General features: G+C 38.9%; 1 protein-coding gene across 2 annotated transcripts in view; it reads right to left on the bottom strand.

The window, feature by feature from the left end:
- dennd1b (DENN/MADD domain containing 1B) overlaps positions 1-20296 on the bottom strand; it is a 113766-nt gene that overhangs the window by 12387 nt on the left and 81083 nt on the right. Inside the window, exons 16-20 of one of the 2 annotated variants that reach the window (XM_077606949.1) lie at positions 14803-14893; positions 14093-14133; positions 11837-11872; positions 10679-10735; positions 9386-9475 (exon numbers count right to left, since the gene is read on the bottom strand). In XM_077606949.1, coding sequence (XP_077463075.1) covers positions 9386-9475; positions 10679-10735; positions 11837-11872; positions 14093-14133; positions 14803-14893 — 315 coding nt within the window. Of the gene's footprint in view, positions 1-9385; positions 9476-10678; positions 10736-11836; positions 11873-13755; positions 14134-14802; positions 14894-20296 lie in introns of those variants that run through there. The other variant, XM_077606948.1, reaches the window with a different exon arrangement.

The raw sequence follows: 20296 nt of genomic DNA, 5'->3' as shown, positions 1-20296 counted from the left end.
CGAATGTCGCGATTAAATACAATGATTCAGTTACTAGAATTTAGAATGCACTGTGGACTAAGACGGCGTCGCATCGCATTTTCCTTGCAAGTTGTAAGCAGAGTTTGTTGAAAGATGTTTTTCCTTTTTTAATTAAATATTACTAATAATGATTTAAAAGGTTTGAATCATTATTCCAACATTTGGTCCTTCGAGTAGCCGGGGTCAACACACCGATAGGGAATCCAGACGCTGCGGTTTAATATCTGGAGTGACCGTGCACGGCGAGAATCCCTTTTCCAGGCCGGACTATTTCTCAGCAGCGCCTGTTTTCTAATCGGTTGACGACTATCCTCTTGGTAAGCATCTTTCGACATTTCTGCCGAGTCCGCGTGTGATGGCTGCATATTGTTGACGGGTTCCGAGTGCGTGAAGGGCATCACACGCGAAGGCCTTATTTTGAGAAGTAAGGCTCGCGTCCTGGGGATTAGCGATTTTAAAAAACCCTGTGGATACTAGTCACTAGCAGGTAGACACGGTGTGGTCTATAAACGTCTGCCGTGTAAAAAAAAAAAAAAAGGTACTACGGGGGCACACAAATCCACTCCAAAAATGGGTAGTGGAGACAGTAAAGCGGCTATTGACGATCCAAAGATGCGTCTGCCGTGTAAAGATTGGAAATTTGTTGAAAATCAAAGCGCTACAAGGGTTAAACACCTAAACTTATGGATAAATAAATATGGATTTGCTGGCCAGCTTAATATGCATAAGATATTGATACTGCAGGATAAAATACGTGCTAAGCATGGGGGAAACCTTAGCAAAATGGAGCAGGAGGGATATAATGATACCTATTATTGGTTTATGATGGCAAGGGAACGGAGTGATGGATGCGTTAAATCGGTTGATAACGGTGGGACTGGAAACACAGAGGCTGTGTTATTCCACAGAAAAGAGGACATTAGATTTTATCACCTGAATGGGGTGGAAACGCAGCAAATTTGGATGATAGACAGGCCTACGGGCACGCTTGAACAATACGTAAATCAGGCGGTCCAGGCTGAAGAGGTTTTAAAAAAGAAAGGGAAAAGAAAGGGGGGGGCACCCTCTAACGAGGACGGGATTTTTGACCAAAATAAGGGGTGTGAACGTAAACCTTTTAACAGGGATAATGAAAAAAAATACGCAGGGAAGTTCAACAGAAATCGAGGTAACAGAGAGAAAATCTGTTGGATCTGTGGGAAAATAGGTCATATATCCCGCGATTGCCCAAATAACAGGGCCTCTAAAAGTGAAGGCAAATCGGCATGACTAGTCGGGGGGCCTGCTCAAAACGAGAAATGGATTTGAGCAGAGGGAAGTGGAACTAAATTTAGCGGAGATATTGGCACTTGATACAATTAAACCTGAAATCACACTGTTCGTGAATGGGATGCAATTAAAATTTTTGTGTGATGCTGCTAGGCATACTTGTTAATAGTAACTAAATGTACTGTCAATGTACTGGAATGAAATGGCTTATTGTGGCTTATCCTGGTTTCGTTCCCGTCTGCTAGCGGGAATATTTTGGTTAACAGAAATACAAAACAGCAAATTAAATGTTTAGCGGGGTTGCCAAAACTGCGTTTTGGTCAGACTCTAAACTTGCCGAATAATGCTTTGATTGCGGGGGGAGCGCTCTGTTTTGATGCGGCTGAATGTTACAATAATTGGCCTTGGGGGTGCTGAAGCAAACTTGAGGGCAGAAATGGGTTTTGCTATGATATAGTTGTGCTTGCAGCATATTGTAATTTAGTCTTCTCTAAAAAAATAATTGCTCACAGGAGGCACAAGAGGGGAAGGATTGGGCACAAAGAAAAGAGAGCACTTAGGAATGTCAACATTGATAAGCTGCTTCTGCAGCGAGCGTGAAGGTCACAGTCAGCGGGTAAGGGCGCGCTTCCGTTTAAACATTTCAGAATAAGAACAAAACATGGTCTGCAAGGGATGCAGAGTTCCGCGATTATCTTCGCATTTATTTTTGGGATTTAATCAGAAATGTCTTTCAAGGTGATAGAAGATCTGTTTGGCTTTGGAATTGGGAATAATACTGTTATTATTGGTTTCTTTTTACTTTAATATAGGAGATTGGCTGGTTAAAGAAAAATGAATGGATTTTTTTACAATATTATGGCATATTGGTTACAATTTGTGGGTCCTTTATTAAGCATTGAAAATTGTAATTAGGAAATGCCTAGTAAAAGGTGGATTTCACTAATTTAATTATTGTAGATTTTTCTTGTGGTAACAGGGAGCTATAAGAAATGGCTCTTATCTTAAGTAAACATAATATGGGGTGCAATTTATGTCTTAGGTATTAAGGGTTATTTGGTTGTTAAAGAAATCAGACATGAAATTAACAATGCGGAAATGAGAAATTTCATGGCATTCGTCCAAATTGTTAGGTAAATTGAACCTGGCTGGGGTAGATAAGATAATTGGTTAAGGATAGGCATAGTTTCCCTAGAAGAAACATGGAGCGTCTTTAGGTGCACAAAAGACTTTCCTTGTTTGACCTGAAGGGGGCGTATGCTTTGGTAGGTCATATTGATGACTATTGGGACGTTATTACTGTCTATTGCTTTAGGGGCATACAAATTAAGAATTTAGCCAAAACTTACTGCATTGCAATTATGGGGTTAATACAACTGAATGTTACGGTGATAACGATGGGCAATAACAAGCTTAGATAAAGGGGAATATCTACAAACAAACAAAAAAATCTAAATTCAGGTAGGGCCTTCCATGGTGTGAAACAAGTGATGAAATAATGTCTATGTTTTAAAAATAACATCTCCAAATTATAAAATATCAACCTTGGGGAAATGCTTTAAGTAGATGGGTTGATTAGAATGGGCAAAATTCGATAACATTGAAAGGGGGTGAGATAAAGTTTTTACAAACGGTTAAAATACAAAAAGGGGGTGTGTGTGTGTTTCAATGTGTCACAACTTTTCCGTTATTGCCTTATTGGCGAATAGATAGTTAATCACAGCCACTCGCATGGCAATCTACATGCTGACTGAATGGGGTAAGGGGCGGTGGCAATTGAACAAATTTCTATTTTTAGATATGTGGCATGTGAATCTAATACATTAATTATCTAGTTTCTTCAGGCATCAATCTTGCGGTTCGAGGATCTACTAATGCGGAGTGGATCCAGACCTTCCGGAGTGTGGAGTATTCCTGGTGTCCTCAAGAATTCGTAGGTTTTCTCTGGGTACTCCAGTTTTACTCCAACAAACCAAAATTGTGGATGATTGGGGGAGCACTCAAGGCAAATTCCTTGATTATGAGTGCGAGCGTGGATGAGTGTCTGTCTTTTGTGTTTTAATTGGCTGGCCACCAAGATATATCAATATTCTAATATCAAGGTGGAATATTTCTGAAATCGCTGATAAGCCTTTCAAGGACGGCGGTGGCAGAGTAGGACAGAAACAAAAAGAAAAGAATTTCGCCAAATGAAATTTTTTGATTTCTGCAATGGGGAATTTTGGGAACCTGGGGGACTAAACAAAAACAAAAGACTTATCTGGGAGGGCTGCCATTTTGAGTCATGGTAAATTTCATGCCTCAAAAAAGGGGGAGGTTATATATTCAATCTATATGCAGATATATGGCAAAAACACGGGCGATTCCCCCTTATGTCAAGCTACAAAAGCTACGTATCCATTTCAAGGGATACACATGGAATATGTGTGGTACATAATCCTAAAACAGATTGGGGAAACCTTGTTGCAGAAACTGGTCTAGATTGGCAAGCTTGGATGACACACGTGTGCAAAAACCATCAGGCCTTCGATAAAATTAACCCATACGGTGGGGCATTACAAATCATAATTCAGACTGACAAATTAACTTGTGAATCTTTGTCTGACGTTTTTCCTAAGTCCATGGGTAAGAAGGTCGTCGGAGATGGAAACACCCGGATCCGCCATAGTAAAATTAAAATCTGAGATGACCAGAGAATTCATTTCTGCAACGGGGAGTTCCCAAACGGGAGGCGGTAAGAAATAATTGGTTATTGTTGATGAAAAATGCAGCTATTATAAATCAAACCTGTATCAAACCTGTATCAAACCTGTATAACATGTATGGGGGGCCGACCTCTCTTAAGAGTAGTACCCGCGCAAATTACCCCTGATTGTGTAAAGGAGATAATGCAAAATTTTTAGTGTTATATAAAGGTCTCATACTACAAGTTCTGTTTAGAAGTGTTACACAAAAGAGGAAATAATTTATAATTAGAATTATACCAATATTTATTACAATAATTTATACCAATTATTGTGGCATAAAGGCTCATTGAACTGTACTCATATATTGATCTTGGATTGAATCGAATTTTGCCAGACTGTAATATCTGTACATACTGTATCGTTTTTCAAAGAATTGATATTGACAAAAGATGTAAGCCCAAAATGTATGAAATGGAATAATGTCTACCCAGTTACAACGGCAGCAAAGGACAAGCCTAACTTTTCAACACATGTCGCGTTTAATCATTTTACCTGCTTAGTCCTCACAGGGCACGGACCGGCACTGGGAGCGATAAATGTGACGTGGTGTGCCCACGTCCTAAAACAGACTACACCCCTGATTCCACGTTCTGACCTATGGTGGTGGTGGGGTCAAAACAAATTATACGACTCCTGCCAAAATGACAGCAGGACTTTGGGCCTTGGTCTCACTGCTATTACCAGTGTCTGTTTTTCCATCTACAGTAGAGGAGATACAATTGGCCGCACAGAAATCAGGTATGATGGCGGGCCCCTCGCGACGGCGTCGCATGGAGAGAGGGTGATCCGACATACATTGATGCGATTGGCATCCACGAGGATGAGTATAAGTTGGCTAATCAGATCGCAGCAGGTTGGGAGTATATTTTTCTTTTAATTACTCCAAACAAAAATGTTGATTGGATAAATTACCTGCATCACAATGTCCAAAAACTTGGAAATTATACTGAACAGGGATTTGTGGCGATAAAGGAACAACTGGCAGCCACTAGTCTGACGGCGTTCCAGGATCGTGCAGCGGTTGAAATGCTTCTTGAAGGAGCAGGGGGCGTATGCAACGTTTGAAAATGTTGCACTCAACAACACGCCCCCCACTGGGTCCCACACCAGGGCCAACGATGGCCTGCAGACCCTAAACCGCAAGATGAAAAAGCATCCTGGAGTAGAATAATGTCCGCTGACAGATTTGTGGCCTCACTAATAATGATTTGGCCTAATTTGTGGTAGCCCTTTTTGCTACGATTTTGACATTATGTGGGTGTTGTATTATTCCCTGCTTAAGATCTTTGATGAGCCGACTTATAACCACTGCGATTGCCCCTACAAATTCCAAATTGCATGAATTATATCTCCTACTGAAGTGCTGACACTAACAGTGAATTCCAAGAGCATGGTAATTACGAGGATGGATTGGACGAAAATGATCTTATTTTCTGCCGAACGAGTAGAGCCTAAGCGGGTAAAATTAAAACAGCCAACGGTGATATCCCTCTATTTTGAATTTGTCATAAAATGAATAACAAACATATAGTAAAAGGAGGGAATGTTAGAATTATTATGAATATTCTATATGTGTTGTAAGCATTTTTCAATAAGTAATAAGGCTATAAACCAATTCATGGAACCATGGACACTTTTCCTCCACATCGTCTTCTCAAGGCCCCACAGCTCGAGGACACATTGTTTTCACACACGCTTTTCGGCAGAACACAACGGGACTGTTTTGACGGGACTCCAGCAGAAGATGGCGATAATCGCATTATTGTTTGAAAATACGGCTTTGCTTTGTTTACCTTGAAAGCATTCCTCACACTGTTGTTTTCTTACCAGCGAGGGTGTTATTGTACTGATTACATAACCATGTTTTTCGAATGTCGCGATTAAATACAATGATTCAGTTACTAGAATTTAGAATGCACTGTGGACTAAGACGGCGTCGCATCGCATTTTCCTTGCAAGTTGTAAGCAGAGTTTGTTGAAAGATGTTTTTCCTTTTTTAATTAAATATTACTAATAATGATTTAAAAGGTTTGAATCATTATTCCAACACATATTTTACGCTTTATTACGCGTCATACGTACATTTTCAATGGTAGATAGGGCTAAACTAGTCTAGTAGAACACAGGTAGTATCTGGTATGCCATTATCTGGCTGATATAAGCAGGGGTTTGGTGTCCACGAAAAAGATTTATGCAAGCTTTGTTTCTCCAAAACCTTTACGAACATATCAGCATTAATGGTGCCTTAAACGATGTGTACGTTATTAGCACTAATACAGACCCATACCATCACTTGTTAATGGTTTTTTAACTGTGTCAATAACAGCATGGATGGTTCTTTTCCTCTCAATTTTCTGAAACTTTGAATGATATTATGAACTGTAGTTGATGAAATCACAAAATTCCTAGCAATTGCACGTTGAGGAACAGAGCTCTTTAACGGTTTTGATGATTATTTTCTCACATATTTGTTGACAAAGAAAGGAACTTGCTCCATCTTTGCTTGTGAATGACTGAGCAATTCAGGGAACCTCCTTTGTACCCAATCATAGCACCCACCTAATCCCATCAGCCTGTTCACCTGTGGGATGTTCCAAATGGGTGTTTGGTGAGCATTAGTATAGGTTGAACATGATTTGCAAATCACTGTATTTTTTTTTAAATTCATGTTGAACACAACATCCCAAGTTCACTGGAATTGGGGCTGTATTGGGGATAGGTCTCTTTCATCCTATAAATAATAAATGAATATACGCAGAATTCCCAATGAAGTCAGTTTGTGTTGCAATGAACACCTGGTTTAGATCAAACAATACTATCACAATTTCACATGGTGGATTGTGGAGGGGAATAACACAGCAGGAAGAGCCAAACAGATAAGATGGATGAGCAACAAAGGCTGTTTTACACCCTAAACCAGGGGTCTCTAAACAATTTCACAAAGGGCCGCAGTGGAACCAGGATTTCAATCCGATCAAACAAGACGAGACCAATGTGGAGTCTTACGAGTGTAATCAGTTGGTGCTGCTTGTTTTAGCAGAAACCTGATTGGATCGGAAGGACAAAAAATAACAGGACCCAGAGCAGACCTTGAGGACCAGTTTGGATACCCCCTCCCTAAATTAAAAACCTAGGTGCTTTGGGCACTATGGGGAAGCATACAGACTCAAAATTTTAATTAAAATACAGTATCTACATCTACTGTATACAACCTACTGTATATTAGGGGGTTTCAATCGATCTGCCTCTGATCATTATCGGCTGATTTCCAGGTGATTGACAATTCAAGCGTTTTATTTACAATCAAACCACAATCACTGGTATCTTTCATGCAGGTCAGCAAGCCTACTAATAATCTTTCAGGGATAGTACACTCTCACCTCTCTCGTTAGGCACAAATGGCAGCTAGTGAGGCTGAAACCCAGTTCTGGGAGACACCACACCCTTGCCTCCCTTGCATCACACAACTCAGGAGAATAAAGACAAACAAACAAAACTGCTTTGTGGAACTTCTACAATATTTCTGAGACTGATGTCAAGCCTCCGGCACGTCAGGAAAAGATACCTCACAGGGAAGCACGTCAAAAAGCTTCAACACAACTAATTTTATTTAAGATTTAAAGAACAAAGACTTGGCAACGTATCGAGTTTTCAAGGCAAGAGTTTCCGCACGAGATTAGTTGAAAGAAAAACAACCCAAAAATGATTGAATTCATGAGTCTGAATGGTCACCCCTTGTCAGACATTGGATTCCTACACACTTCCTATGGGCATGACACAGTTCAGTTTGATACAAGTTGCAAAACTTTTCTTTTGTTTTAGAGGGTGAGATTTGTTTACCAATGTCTTATTGAATGAAACCTGCATTTGACTTTTTTCAAATGTTAAATTATGTGATCCCTGAACAGCAAAATTCACGTGGCAATTTGTAACACCAGCAGTGCAAAAAATAATGATTAGCGAGGATAGTTAGCCAGCTAGTAAGCATAAAATGAATCTGGCAGTGGGTCAATAAAGGCCATCTCAGCACATTGTCAATAATTGTGTCGATAGTTTGCTTTTGGCGTCTAACGACGTCATCACAACAAACAGGGATTTTGTCAATTTGAGAATTCTCCTTACTGGGCATAGTTCAACTCACTCTCCCAACAATGCAGCAGTTGTTACTAGTTTAAGAATAACGAGGATGAATATATAAGTCCATAGCAGGTGATAGTAAAGGAACTCTAATAATATTCATAGGTTAAAAGGGGCTGGTGAATCATGCCTGCATTCAAAAAAGCTTTCAAATAATTAAATATATAGGTTTTTAAAACTGGGTGATGACAATAAAATACTCCAGTTCACTCAATTTACCATTAGCCATTTTGATTGTTATATAGCTCGGGGTTCAGGTACGAGACCGAATATCTACATAGTGAGGATGTACTGCTGGACAGTGATTAATAAACACAGCTGTGGGACATACAAGCCTGAGTCCCAAGTGACCCTTCTCCATTGGTCTCCAGGGGCCCGTTACCGTGGCAATGAGCAGCTCTTAATAGCAAGGACAGGAGGGTGAGAGAGTGTGTATCCTTAATATGGCATGCGTGTGTTGGTAGGAGCGTACACACATATATTGCATGTTAACTGTTCATCTGCGAGCATCCTTTGTATGCACCCAGAGAAGGTCTTAGGGAAAAAAATCCCTAATTGCCCTTCCCTTGCTTCCCCCCTCAGGCCTTCGCACCTTCTTGTGTGTAAAGAATTTCCAGCCCGGTCACACACAATGGACACACAATGCTAATTAAGGACCCCACAATCTCCCCTAATTACATTCTTACGCGAGTGGGACCTAAATGTCACTATGTACATGCAGGCATTGTGTTGAAAATGGAAATCGGCGTGTTTTAATAGAACGATGTTTAAGAAAACTTATGTATCCCTTAGGAGGCGTGACTAGGAGACCTAATATTATCATCTGAAAAGTGAATGTGTTTGTATGTAGACACAGAGAGAAAGAGAAAATGCACACAGTGGACAAGCAAGTTTTTTTTCATAGGAAATGCTGAACTGCATAGGAGTAGCTTTTGCAACAGTAGCACGTTGATAGAAAATAAAATGCTTATCGTTACTTTTGGCACTCTGACAAAGTGAAGAACTACTGAGAGCTTCTACAGAGCAGACGGCTAGGTAAGATGATTGTGAGCATGAAGAAAGGAGAGCGAAAGGATAGCAGAGGTGAAATGCTGCATCTTCAGTAGTCAAGATGGTATGACCAGCGGAGTGGTAGTTAAATAATTTACTTACGTGTGTGTGTGTGTGTGTGTGTGTGTGCGCGGGCGCATGTATGCGTGTGCGTGTCATACCATTCTCATCCTTTGCAGTCGCCTTGGAGACAAGCTCTTGGTACTAGTGGGAGACCCTGCACGGATAGTTATCCCTTCCTCCTCTTCCTCCTGTGAAGGTGCGAGAGAAAGGGAATATATTGAAAATCTCATTTGTTGGTCACATATAGAAAACATTCAACATAACTAGTTAAAGTTTTCAGAAAAATAATAAATTTCAAGCTTGATTATAATCAAACCAAATTTTGTACGTATTCCTACAGTAGGATGGTGTGCAGTGTGTGCATAATATAATTTGTGGTTATATTCTTTGTATGTACATATTAAGTATAGTCAGCTGCATACCAACAGTTACACAAGTTCTTTATAATATAGGCATCTAGTACTGACATGCAATTGTAGACAGTGAGAGGGAAGAATTTATAATTAATATTAGATACTAGATTACTTAGATTTAGATAATAGAATATTAGATTTAACCCCTTCATGCAAAAAATGATATACTTTTTATCATTTTTAAAGGGTTTTGACGGGATAATATTAAAGATCGTTAACAAATTATGCCAATCCAATGTAAAATACATACTTATGAAAAAAATCCAAGTTACAAAACCACTTCTGAAACAAATTGATTTCGCAAGTAAATTTACTACTGTATTCTTAAAATTATGATACAATCATAAAACTGGTCTAAATTCCTTTTAAATTATGGTTCCCCAGTTTAAATTTCACTAAGCTTATTGTCCATTTGCAGCTGACACAAAATTCAAAAGAAAACTGAATTCCTGATTGTCTTTTAACAACAGAGCAAATATATTCTCCATAAATCTAAGAAATTAAAGAGCTTTCTGTATTTGTATTTGTCATGATGACTATGTGAGCATATTAGTGAGGGCTGCATCTGGCTCATGTTACGACTCATAATCAGTGCTCCATTGACAGATCAAACTGCTTTTGCCTCATCAAATCCTGAAGCCTTATGGAAACATACACCTTGTTACATTAGCTTTGAGGAAATCACAGACTCACTGATGAAATATGCAGACAATAAAGGAGAAAGAAGGGCTGGGGTGACATGACAAGCCATAGCCAGAGGGGCGTTGGTTAAAAATGTACAGGCATGAACAAAGCGCTGCGCGGGCTTCAACAGTCATTAAGAAGTCCTGCACAGGAATCACATACTCCATGTAAAGCAGCCTTCCTGCCTGATGCTATGAGGGTCGCACCCTATGCCCGGCTGCCTCATAACAACCTCGTGTGTATGGGTGTGTATGCATTCTACAGGTCAATGCGAAGGTCAGTGGCGCTGCTCACCCGTGCTTTAAGTCGTCCCTTAATATCTCGGATGCCTCTCTTGGCATGACTTTTGGCCTAAGAGAAAACACACATACACTTTAATTATGAATAGAAAAAAATAAACAGAATGGAGTGATTTCTTTGGTAATATCTTATCAGGATCACGTAAGATATTTTAAACGTTTTAAACAACCTTTTTAGCTAACACATCTTTACAGTTTTTGGACAACACTGGTCAAATTTGTTCTAAATACCGAAATAGCAGCTACTTTTCTTGTCCAAAATGTTTTCATCTGCCATTAACTTTAATTCAATGTAGGTCCAAAGTTTTCAAACATTGTACAGCAAGTACCATTTTAAAAAGTACTTGGCTTTCCGAGTAGAATTAATTAATATGTATTAACCCACAGGTTCAACATTAACAATTTACTCAGTTTTAAGCCTACCCTTAGAGGTTGTATCTACAATGGTCATCAGCATAAAATGGGTTCAGTGTAACACCATCTAAAACAGTGGTTTCCAAACTATTCCACAAAGCGCCGCTATGGGTGAAGGTTTTTGTTCCCACTGATCTAGCAGTTACAATTTAACTAATAAGGATTCTTCTGAAACAAGAGACACCCGACTGCAAGCAACTGATTCCACTTTTAGGACACCAGATTGATGAAAATGTATCCTCTTCAATGGTTGGAATGAAAACCTGCACCCACTGCGGACCTGGTTTGGACACCCATGATCTAAAAATGTGTCCCCAAACCAGTCCTCAAAGACTGCTGTAGATTCTGAATTTTGTTACAACTTATCCAACAAAAAGAGTTCAACCAATGAGGTTTCTGCTAAAAAAAAAACAGCACCTGACTGCGATCAACTGATTTCACTCGTAAGAACTGATGAAAAGTGTCCTCTTTAGTTAGATTGAAATCCTGCACCCTCTGTTGTCTTTTGTGGAATAGTTTGGAGGCCACTGTTCTGTATTGTAAGTTGAATACAGTTTGAACTGTACTTAATAAATGCGCTGTTCTGGATTTAAAAAAAATGTGAAAATTTAATTCAGGCAATCTTTCACGAACAAGAGAGAGCCTGGCTACCACTTATGGACCACACTGATAGAACTACTGCTGTAGGTGATATAGTAAGTGTATGCGCATAATAAACTGATTTTTGCAAGAAATGTACCTTTGTCACTGCTGTATTAAGGAGTGCTCCACCTCTCTGTAGAAAGAAAAAAACAATTAAATTGTCAGAAGACAGTATACACACACATCTGACCCTAGCCAAACACGTTCATTCATTTTCTGAACCGCTTCTCCTCACAAGGTTCGCGGAGGCGTGCTGGAACCTATCCCAGCTGACTGTGGGCACAAGGCGGGGGAAATCATGAATTGGTGGCCAGCCAATTGCAGGGCCCGAGGAGATGGGCAACCATACACGTTCGCATTCATACCTAGGGGCAATTTAGAGTGTCCAAACAGCCTACCATGCGTTTTTGGGGAAACCGGAGTACCTGGAGAAAACCCACGCAGGCCCAGGGAGGACATGCAAAGTCCACACAGGAGGACCGACCTGGATTTGAACCCACAAGCCCAGAACTGTGAGGCGGATGCGCTAACCCCTCGGCCGCCTATAAATATTTATATATAGACCCATGGTCTAGGTTCTAGACTCTAGAAAACATGTGTCAAAGTGGCGGCCCGGGGGCCAAATCTGGCCCCCGCATCATTTTTTGTGGCCCGGGAAAGTAAATCATGAGTGCCGACTTTCTGTTTTAGGATCAAATTAAAATGAAGAGTATAGATGTATATTAAATTTCCTGATTTTCCCCCTTTTAAATCAATAATTGTAATTTTTTAATCAAATTTTTTCTGTTTTTTGTTCAAAAATCATTTTGTAAAATCTAAAATATATATGAAAGAGCTAAAATAAACATTGTTTTAGATCTATAAAAAACTGAATATTCAGGGCTTCTAATCCAGTTCTTTTAATCCATTTATTTAAAAAAATCGAAATATTATATCTAAAATGGTCCGGCCCACATGAAATCGAGTTGACGTTAACGTGGCCCGCGAACCAACCCGAGTCTGACACCCTTGCTCTAGAATGTAATGATAGTGATATATGAAATGTGTAGTAAAACACAAACTATATATATATATATATATATATATATATATATATATATATATATATATATATATATATAATTTATATAATGTGATTTCAGAATGTTCAGAATAGAAAAACTCTGAAGCCAAACTGGACGATACCAGCTTGCATTAAGCTGCACATATGTCTCCGGTGTTGCCATGGGGACTGTAGTCTCCTATAATAACGGCAGAGGAGCCAGGACAATATATATTTGTCCTAAGACATACATTTATGGTGATGTGCCAAAGTTTTACTGAACTTCCAGTCGAACAAAATATTTGTAAGGTTCATGCCATGTTTTGACACGCATTTATTCCCGTTATTAAAAAACAAATCATTTCTTTTCATCCTGTGATTCTCAATATCACAGTCACCAGTGAGCAGCTGTAAATAGCATTGCGGTACAACTTGAGAGTAGCATTGGTGACACTTGGCAAAGTACCAATCACTGCATAAAGCTCACGTTTCAAGGCATTATGGTGGTTTTTATTTAGAAGCTGTGGATGGAAGGGACATCACTTGATTGATATTCACTTTGAGGCCAGCAGACTGACATTTTGGAAGCCAATATCTTTCTTAACCCGTCTTCCGCTGCGCCATTCCTAATTCCTTTGTCGTCTCGTTGGTGCTCCCTTTAGGTCTCAAGTAAAAGCACAAAGCGCTGGCTAAACAGCTAAATAGAGAAAGTGGAAGTGTTTCAGAAGTCGGCAGAGATGGAGATGGCGAGGAGGGGGGCTGAGGTGAAGGCCTCTCTTATAGATCCCTGTCAGTCAGGAAATGTGAACTTTAACAAACCTTTGAAGAGCACTCTAGAGAACTAATTCAGCCTCAGCTGACAGCGGGGGGAGAGTTAGAGACAGTCAGTGTAGTGAGTGAGAGGAAGAGACAGAGCTTGAATTGGGAGGTGTGTATGTGTGTGTGTGTGTGTGCGTGGGGGGGTCTGTGACAGAGATGAAACGACGGAGCGAGATAAAGAGAGACAGACAGCGAGAAAAAGAGCGATGAAGAAGGAAGGGGATCTATGTTCCCGCCTTGGTTTAACGCAGTAACGCCAATGTTTGCTGCCAGATCAACTTGTCATGTCAAATCACTTCTGTCTCCACTGTCCGGCTGCACACGTCACTTCGCGCACCCTAAATGCAATGCAGCTGCCCGTTTTCTAAGAGTCCAGAGTTGTGTCAGTCACACTCTTAATTATCGTTGAAGAAAACGGAGTGAAAAGTGAGCTTTAACTTTGTATAAATACAATATATTGACAGATATGGTATGAAGAGCAAGTTCAAATACCTTTACTGTGTGCATCCACTGCTGATAGGACTTTGCATTACCTGAAGAGATAGTAAAGATATATGAATGAGCCATTGTGGATTTCATAATAATGGTGCATATGTAGTTAATACATTCAGACAGTTGCATACAATCAATAAATGCTATTTTTCTCTAATTGCTAACTAAATATGGAAGTAATAAAGGAATGGAAAAAATAAATGAATAGATCTGATGGATGAATCAGCCATTGATAGGAGTGTTCTTTCTCATAAGTCATTATTTACACAGATGTAATACAATTTCTATTTTAAATTATATTTAATGCACCTCTACAATGAAGAAACATATTTACATATTTCATTTTTATTTTATTTTAGGTATATGCTTCAATTTAAGATATCTATTGCCTCTGTATGTGAGAATTGTAATTGTTACACATTTTAAAAAGGAGCTGCTTTGTTTCAAACTTGGGAGTTTTTCTGTGTCACTTCATGGCATTATTCAAAGCTCAATGTTGTCCCTTATGTCAATAATAATTACAATCCAACAGTTTGGGATCATATCTGTTCATAGAATGCAGTGTTTCACGTTTTCATGTCACTTGAATGACTTTAAGACGCGTAGCTTCATTGAGGACCCTTTTAGTTGACGACAATACCTTATGCATTGCCTGAAATATGGCAAGTTAATCTAGTGACTAATTGATAGACAAGTCTGCCACAACTTACTTCCACAGAACCCCCCTTCTGTGATCTCTTCTTCAAACACGTCAGTGAAGCCGCGGCCTGCATTCAATTTGGCCAGCCGTCCGTCGATGAACTACAAACATAAATTACAACTGCTTTATTAAGGGAGAGGAGGAGGAGGGGCGAGTAGTACACACTTAAAGTGAATTACAGACACGTGCACGCAGAGTCAATCATTGGGGCAGCACCGGCTCGTTATTAATCTTGGCGGACAGAACCGCAAACTAAAGACTAGGTGGTTTCAGGTAATAGGGTTCGGGTAATGTAGAGCAGGTGAGGCGTCAGTACATCAGATTGCATGCAGAATAGTGTCTGAGACACAAGGAAGTTTCATTTCCGCTCTTTAGAATATGTAAAACACAACGTCGTAAACATGAAGTCAACAGCCATGACAGTACACACTACAGGAAACCCCACAAGTGCATGTGATATGCAAATAAAGACAAATTCACCATTAAAGTGTATGCATGCCTAACATGAGTATTTATAGACCATAATCTTTATAAAAGGGAGAGATGGCAGAAACTTAAATGGTTATTAAAGGATGTTTAATTATGTCCAAAGGTTGTGTTTAAATGCCCATTGTTTCCATTATAAAAATAATATTATCACTACTTTTCCCAATAAAAACCAAAAGTCATTCTTTAATGATTTGTCTGTCTGTATGTGTGTGTAGGGTGAAGGTCTATTTTAAGGCCATATTGCCCAACGATAGTCTGGGCCTAATTTGTTCATCTTTGCAAGTGTGTCCAACATGCAACAGGAGCATAGGTTGTTTTTGGCCATGTGTCCTCTGGGACTGCCTGCTAACTAGCAAGCCACCGGCTTCAGTGGTCAGATGGGCTGGAAACTCATCATTAGATCGTTTTAATGAGAGGTGAGAGACTACTCGGCTACTTGGCTGCTCCAATTAGCACACATAATCAACCCCAATCATCACCGGGCAAAGCTGCCACTTATTTCACTCGGGGTGATTACCTGAATCACTGTTGGGATTAATTAGACACACTGGTCAGTACAAAACCAATCCTCCACTAACTAACTAACAAAGAAAATGAGATTGGACAATTGACAAGTTTGTCAAAATATTTGTCAGTCTTGATGTGCATCAACAAGGTATCCAGTATAACCTTGTGAGCAGGTTAGTGCAAAATAAAAAAACAGAGTAATGGAAATTTAAAAGAAATTGTAAAATGAATAAAGGGATAATCCGAATGCTTTTGTCACTGAGTAATCATTACACAGGGGAACGCAATTTTTTCCTCGAATTAGATCGAACAGCTGTTTTAACAAATTTTCGGTTGTGGAATTCAAAACTGATCTTAGTCTACTCTAACAGCACACATTTTTTAACTAGAGGATAACTATTTTCTTAATATAAAAATAATTACTAAACATATAGGCTTTTTCCAGTTAAGAAAAAGTAAACAGTGACATAATTTAATCATTTCAACTTCAATTAATATCATGCGGTTCAGTGTAAAATAACAGGTGGAATGATATCACATTGTGTGAAAACTGCGACTTATAGTCCGAAAAATACGGAAATTGTTTTTAGGATTAAATACAGTGATACAATACTAATTTTGATGAGTGCAACAATGTGTCTTCTATTGTATCGTTAAGCTAATGGTAGTTTGGGAACAAATAAATGTGAAATGTATTTTAATTCACAGTATGTCTAATTTTCTTTATTATGTGTTTCATTTCATTGCATGCATTCATTTCATTTATAATTTACCTCGCCTAGAGTGTAATCAAGCATTTGAAAACCATCAACATTGGACATCTGTCAAACTATACTTAGTCTGCATTTCCACCGTTTTAATCACTCATTAAAATTGACCACTTTTTTTTCTCTTTTTTTTTTAAACCAAAAACTCCATCTTAAAATCAGGCTGCTCTCCATCCAGGACATTTGCTTTTCATGTCAGTTGTATTTCCCTTTTAACTGCTTCATCCATTTCTTTGATTCCATCCATTGTACATAAATTTTCCCAAGTAATTCACTTGTGAAGAGACATAAAATACTTCTGAAAAAAGAAAAGAGGTGGACTCTAAGGCTGATGGATGATTAATGGCTGATGGGTCATAAGTTGTGTGAAGAGAAGCTCTTGACAATGGTCCCTCACACACTCAAATTAACTGTGTGCGGTTTAGATTTATCATGCTCAGGAAGAGAGTTCATTGACTCAAACTCCGCTAGCAGAATTTGTATCTTTGCGTGTGTGTGTGCATGTTTGATGGGGATATGGATGGCTGATGGAAAGCAGTTTAATGCCATTGACCTTTCCCCCGCATTCTTTATTTTTGCTAAAAAGCGATGGCCGGTTAGGATGAGGAAAATTCTAGCATTTGTGGAAAGAAAGGGGACAAGGGCAAAATTCAAATGGTACTTTAGGCATTTGAATATTGTATGATCATTTAATAGCAATGACTTCATCGAAAAAATTAATGGACAAAATTGGCATAAAAAATTGCTAAAGAATCTGCAGGGGTGAAATCATTAAATTTCCAGATAGTTAGTAAATTTAACTTATTTTTTACTAAGCTTCACTGTCGAATTTCTTAGAGAAGTCGACAGAGTGAGCTGAAAAAACAATATATATCTCCGAAACTATGGTAAACCGTGTAACCTGAAATCTTCCTTCTATCATCTCTAATAACTATCATTTTAATCAAATATGTAGGAAGACATTCTTCTCATCTCTGCATTGCTGACATGTCCAGTAGATGACTATATACATACTAGCCAACATGGAGTTTGATAAATCACTACACAACACAAACATAAGGTGCGTAAATAACTCAAAAAGTTAAGCCATGAACTCCCAACCAGGTCCCAAGTGAAATGGATTGGAATTCTCTCTCTAGCAACGACACGGAATGAGTAAAATATAGAGAACAAACATGGCAAATACAACTATAGGGGGGAAGAATTAGCCATCAATAAAATCAAACAAGTACTTTTTCATAAGTGCTTCCTCTTTTAATAACTTAAACTTAGTAACTGGGAGAGCGGAGAATGCTGACCAGGATGATGTCCATCATGGACAGCACCTCTCACCCCCTGCATGAGTCTGTGGAGTCCCTCCGAAGCTCCTTTAGCAATAGACTGCGGCACCCTCATTGCAGGAAGGAGCGCTTCCGCAGATCTTTCCTCCCATCAGCTGTCAGGCTCTTTAACAAAAAAATGGCTGTGTTGAGACCTACCGTATGCATGCATGTATATTTATGTGTATGTATGTATATGTGCTAAGCAACACGCTTATTTATTTACATATTTATTCATGTATTTATTTATTAACTTACTTTTACCTATCTATTTATGTCTAAAATGCCTTTCCTATTCCTGCATCCTCACCCTCTTGCTACAGTGACAACAAAATTTCCCGAATACGGGATGAATAAAGTTATCCAATCCAATCCAAATATACTAAATCGTGGCAAATTGCTATCATGATATAAAGTGGCCCATATTGTGAAATGAGATACCAGAACCCAGAAGTAGTACAATTTATAGAATTAATAGTAATATAAAGCAGCCAAGCTACGCTAGTTGAGTGTTCCACTTAATGAATGTTTTTGTGTTGTTGGAGCAGATATGGGTCATGGTCAGTGCAGAGCTCCCGCACGCCACTGGCATCTCGGTCAAAATAGGAGTGGGGGAGATAAGACCATCCCCATCCCCCGTGCTGGAGTGAAGATAAGGGCCCGTTTCCCAACGTTAGCGCGGAGGCAGGAGCCGGTCGGGAGGAGGCTTTGAACTACTGCTCACTATCTGCTTTGCTCTGGGAAAATTATAGATGGAGCGGAGTGTCCAAAGAAACAAAAGGCTGATTGAGGGGCCCTATGCTGATCTCTAGGGGGTAAATCACACTACTATCATGGGTCAGAGATCACAAAGAAAAGTTCATAGGGTGAAGAAAAATGTTCTCTTTTGCAGGGGTGTCTTTCCACTTGACTCTGACATGCCTCTGTTTAGCATAGTAGAGGGGACAAACTACTATAAAGTATACATGAGTGATTGGGAGAATAAAGGACAGCTACATAGACAAAAAGTACTTAAACACGAATATGGTCAAAGCCACAGAGGAATATGGCTTTTCAGCTGTTTATTACTAATTACCTTAGATAAAATTCTTCCACTGGCAAGAGAGCATGCCGAGATAAGCACTGTAAACATTTTCATGAGGTCAGTAACCATCAAAAAGCCCAGGGTTCTGATTTCAATGTCATCACTTGGGGGAGGAAAAAAAAATTCTACATGCCGAACTGATCAGCACAACTCAAAATATTGCATATTATTTGGTAGAATATCGTCTATAAAATGCTATTTTAATTTTGGGAGGGATAGTCATCAATGCAGAAAAACTTCAGTGTTTAGTTTTTTTCCCCCTCTTTGTTTTTTAAACCCTTCTTTCAACTTGCTGATCTGACACACTTGTCAAAAAGTGGGTTGAATGCATTTGCATGCATGACCTCAGAAAACTTTTGTTTCTTATTAAACAGAATCAAGTGTAATTGCACATCCATTACAGGAGCTTACAGTGACGCTCTCCTCATCAAAGTGTCCACGTGGAGTATTTTATGCACCGACCTTGTGCAAAAAAAGCACAGGGCCAGAGATATAAACTGCAGTGAACAAACCCTCAAGAGACAACATGAAAAAATATTTAACACATAAAAAGAAAGGCAGACAGAGATGATGGTAATGAGACAAAGTAAAGTCTCCTGAAAGCTAGGGCCACATTCAAACCGCAGGGCGAAAAGGCTAACTCAGATTTTTTTTCCCTTTCATAATTCCAATTTTCGATTTGTCTGTGTGTGTGTGTGTAGCTGTTCATAATGAAAAGACATATGCAACTCGCAATGTGTAGAAAATGCATCCATGACATTACATACATGCACTGTAACACACGGTCACGTCACAATGTTTGGGAAATACTAGGTCTCAGCCATCACCTATTTGTGGCAATGGTTGAGGATTGCCTTACGGTTTTGCTCACCATCACTGGCATTCATGAAGTTAAAGAACAGAAATTAGAATATCTTCTAAAAATTAAATCAAGTCAAATAAAATTATTCATTAATGATTTATGTATATTATTTTACATGAGATTTTCCTTGTTAAATTACTTTGTAGCTCTAACTCAGGGGTGTCAGACTCTGGTTGGTTCGCGGGCCGCGTTAACGTCAACTCGATTTCATGTGGGCCAGACCATTTTAGATATAATATTTAGATTTTTTTAAATAAATGGATTAAAAGAACTGGATTAAAATCCCTGAATATTCAGTTATTTTATAGATCTAAAACAATCTTTATTTTAGCATTTTTGATATATTTTTAGATTCTACAAAATGATTTTTGAACTAAAAACACAGAAAAAATGGATTAAAAAATTACAATTATTGATTTAAAAGGGGGAAAATCAGGAAATTTAATATACATCTATACTCTTCATTTTAATTTGAT

This window comes from Stigmatopora argus, chromosome 8 (genome assembly GCF_051989625.1).
Source record: "Stigmatopora argus isolate UIUO_Sarg chromosome 8, RoL_Sarg_1.0, whole genome shotgun sequence".
Classification (NCBI taxonomy): domain Eukaryota; kingdom Metazoa; phylum Chordata; class Actinopteri; order Syngnathiformes; family Syngnathidae; genus Stigmatopora; species Stigmatopora argus.
This window is presented reverse-complemented; position numbering and strand designations above follow the sequence as displayed.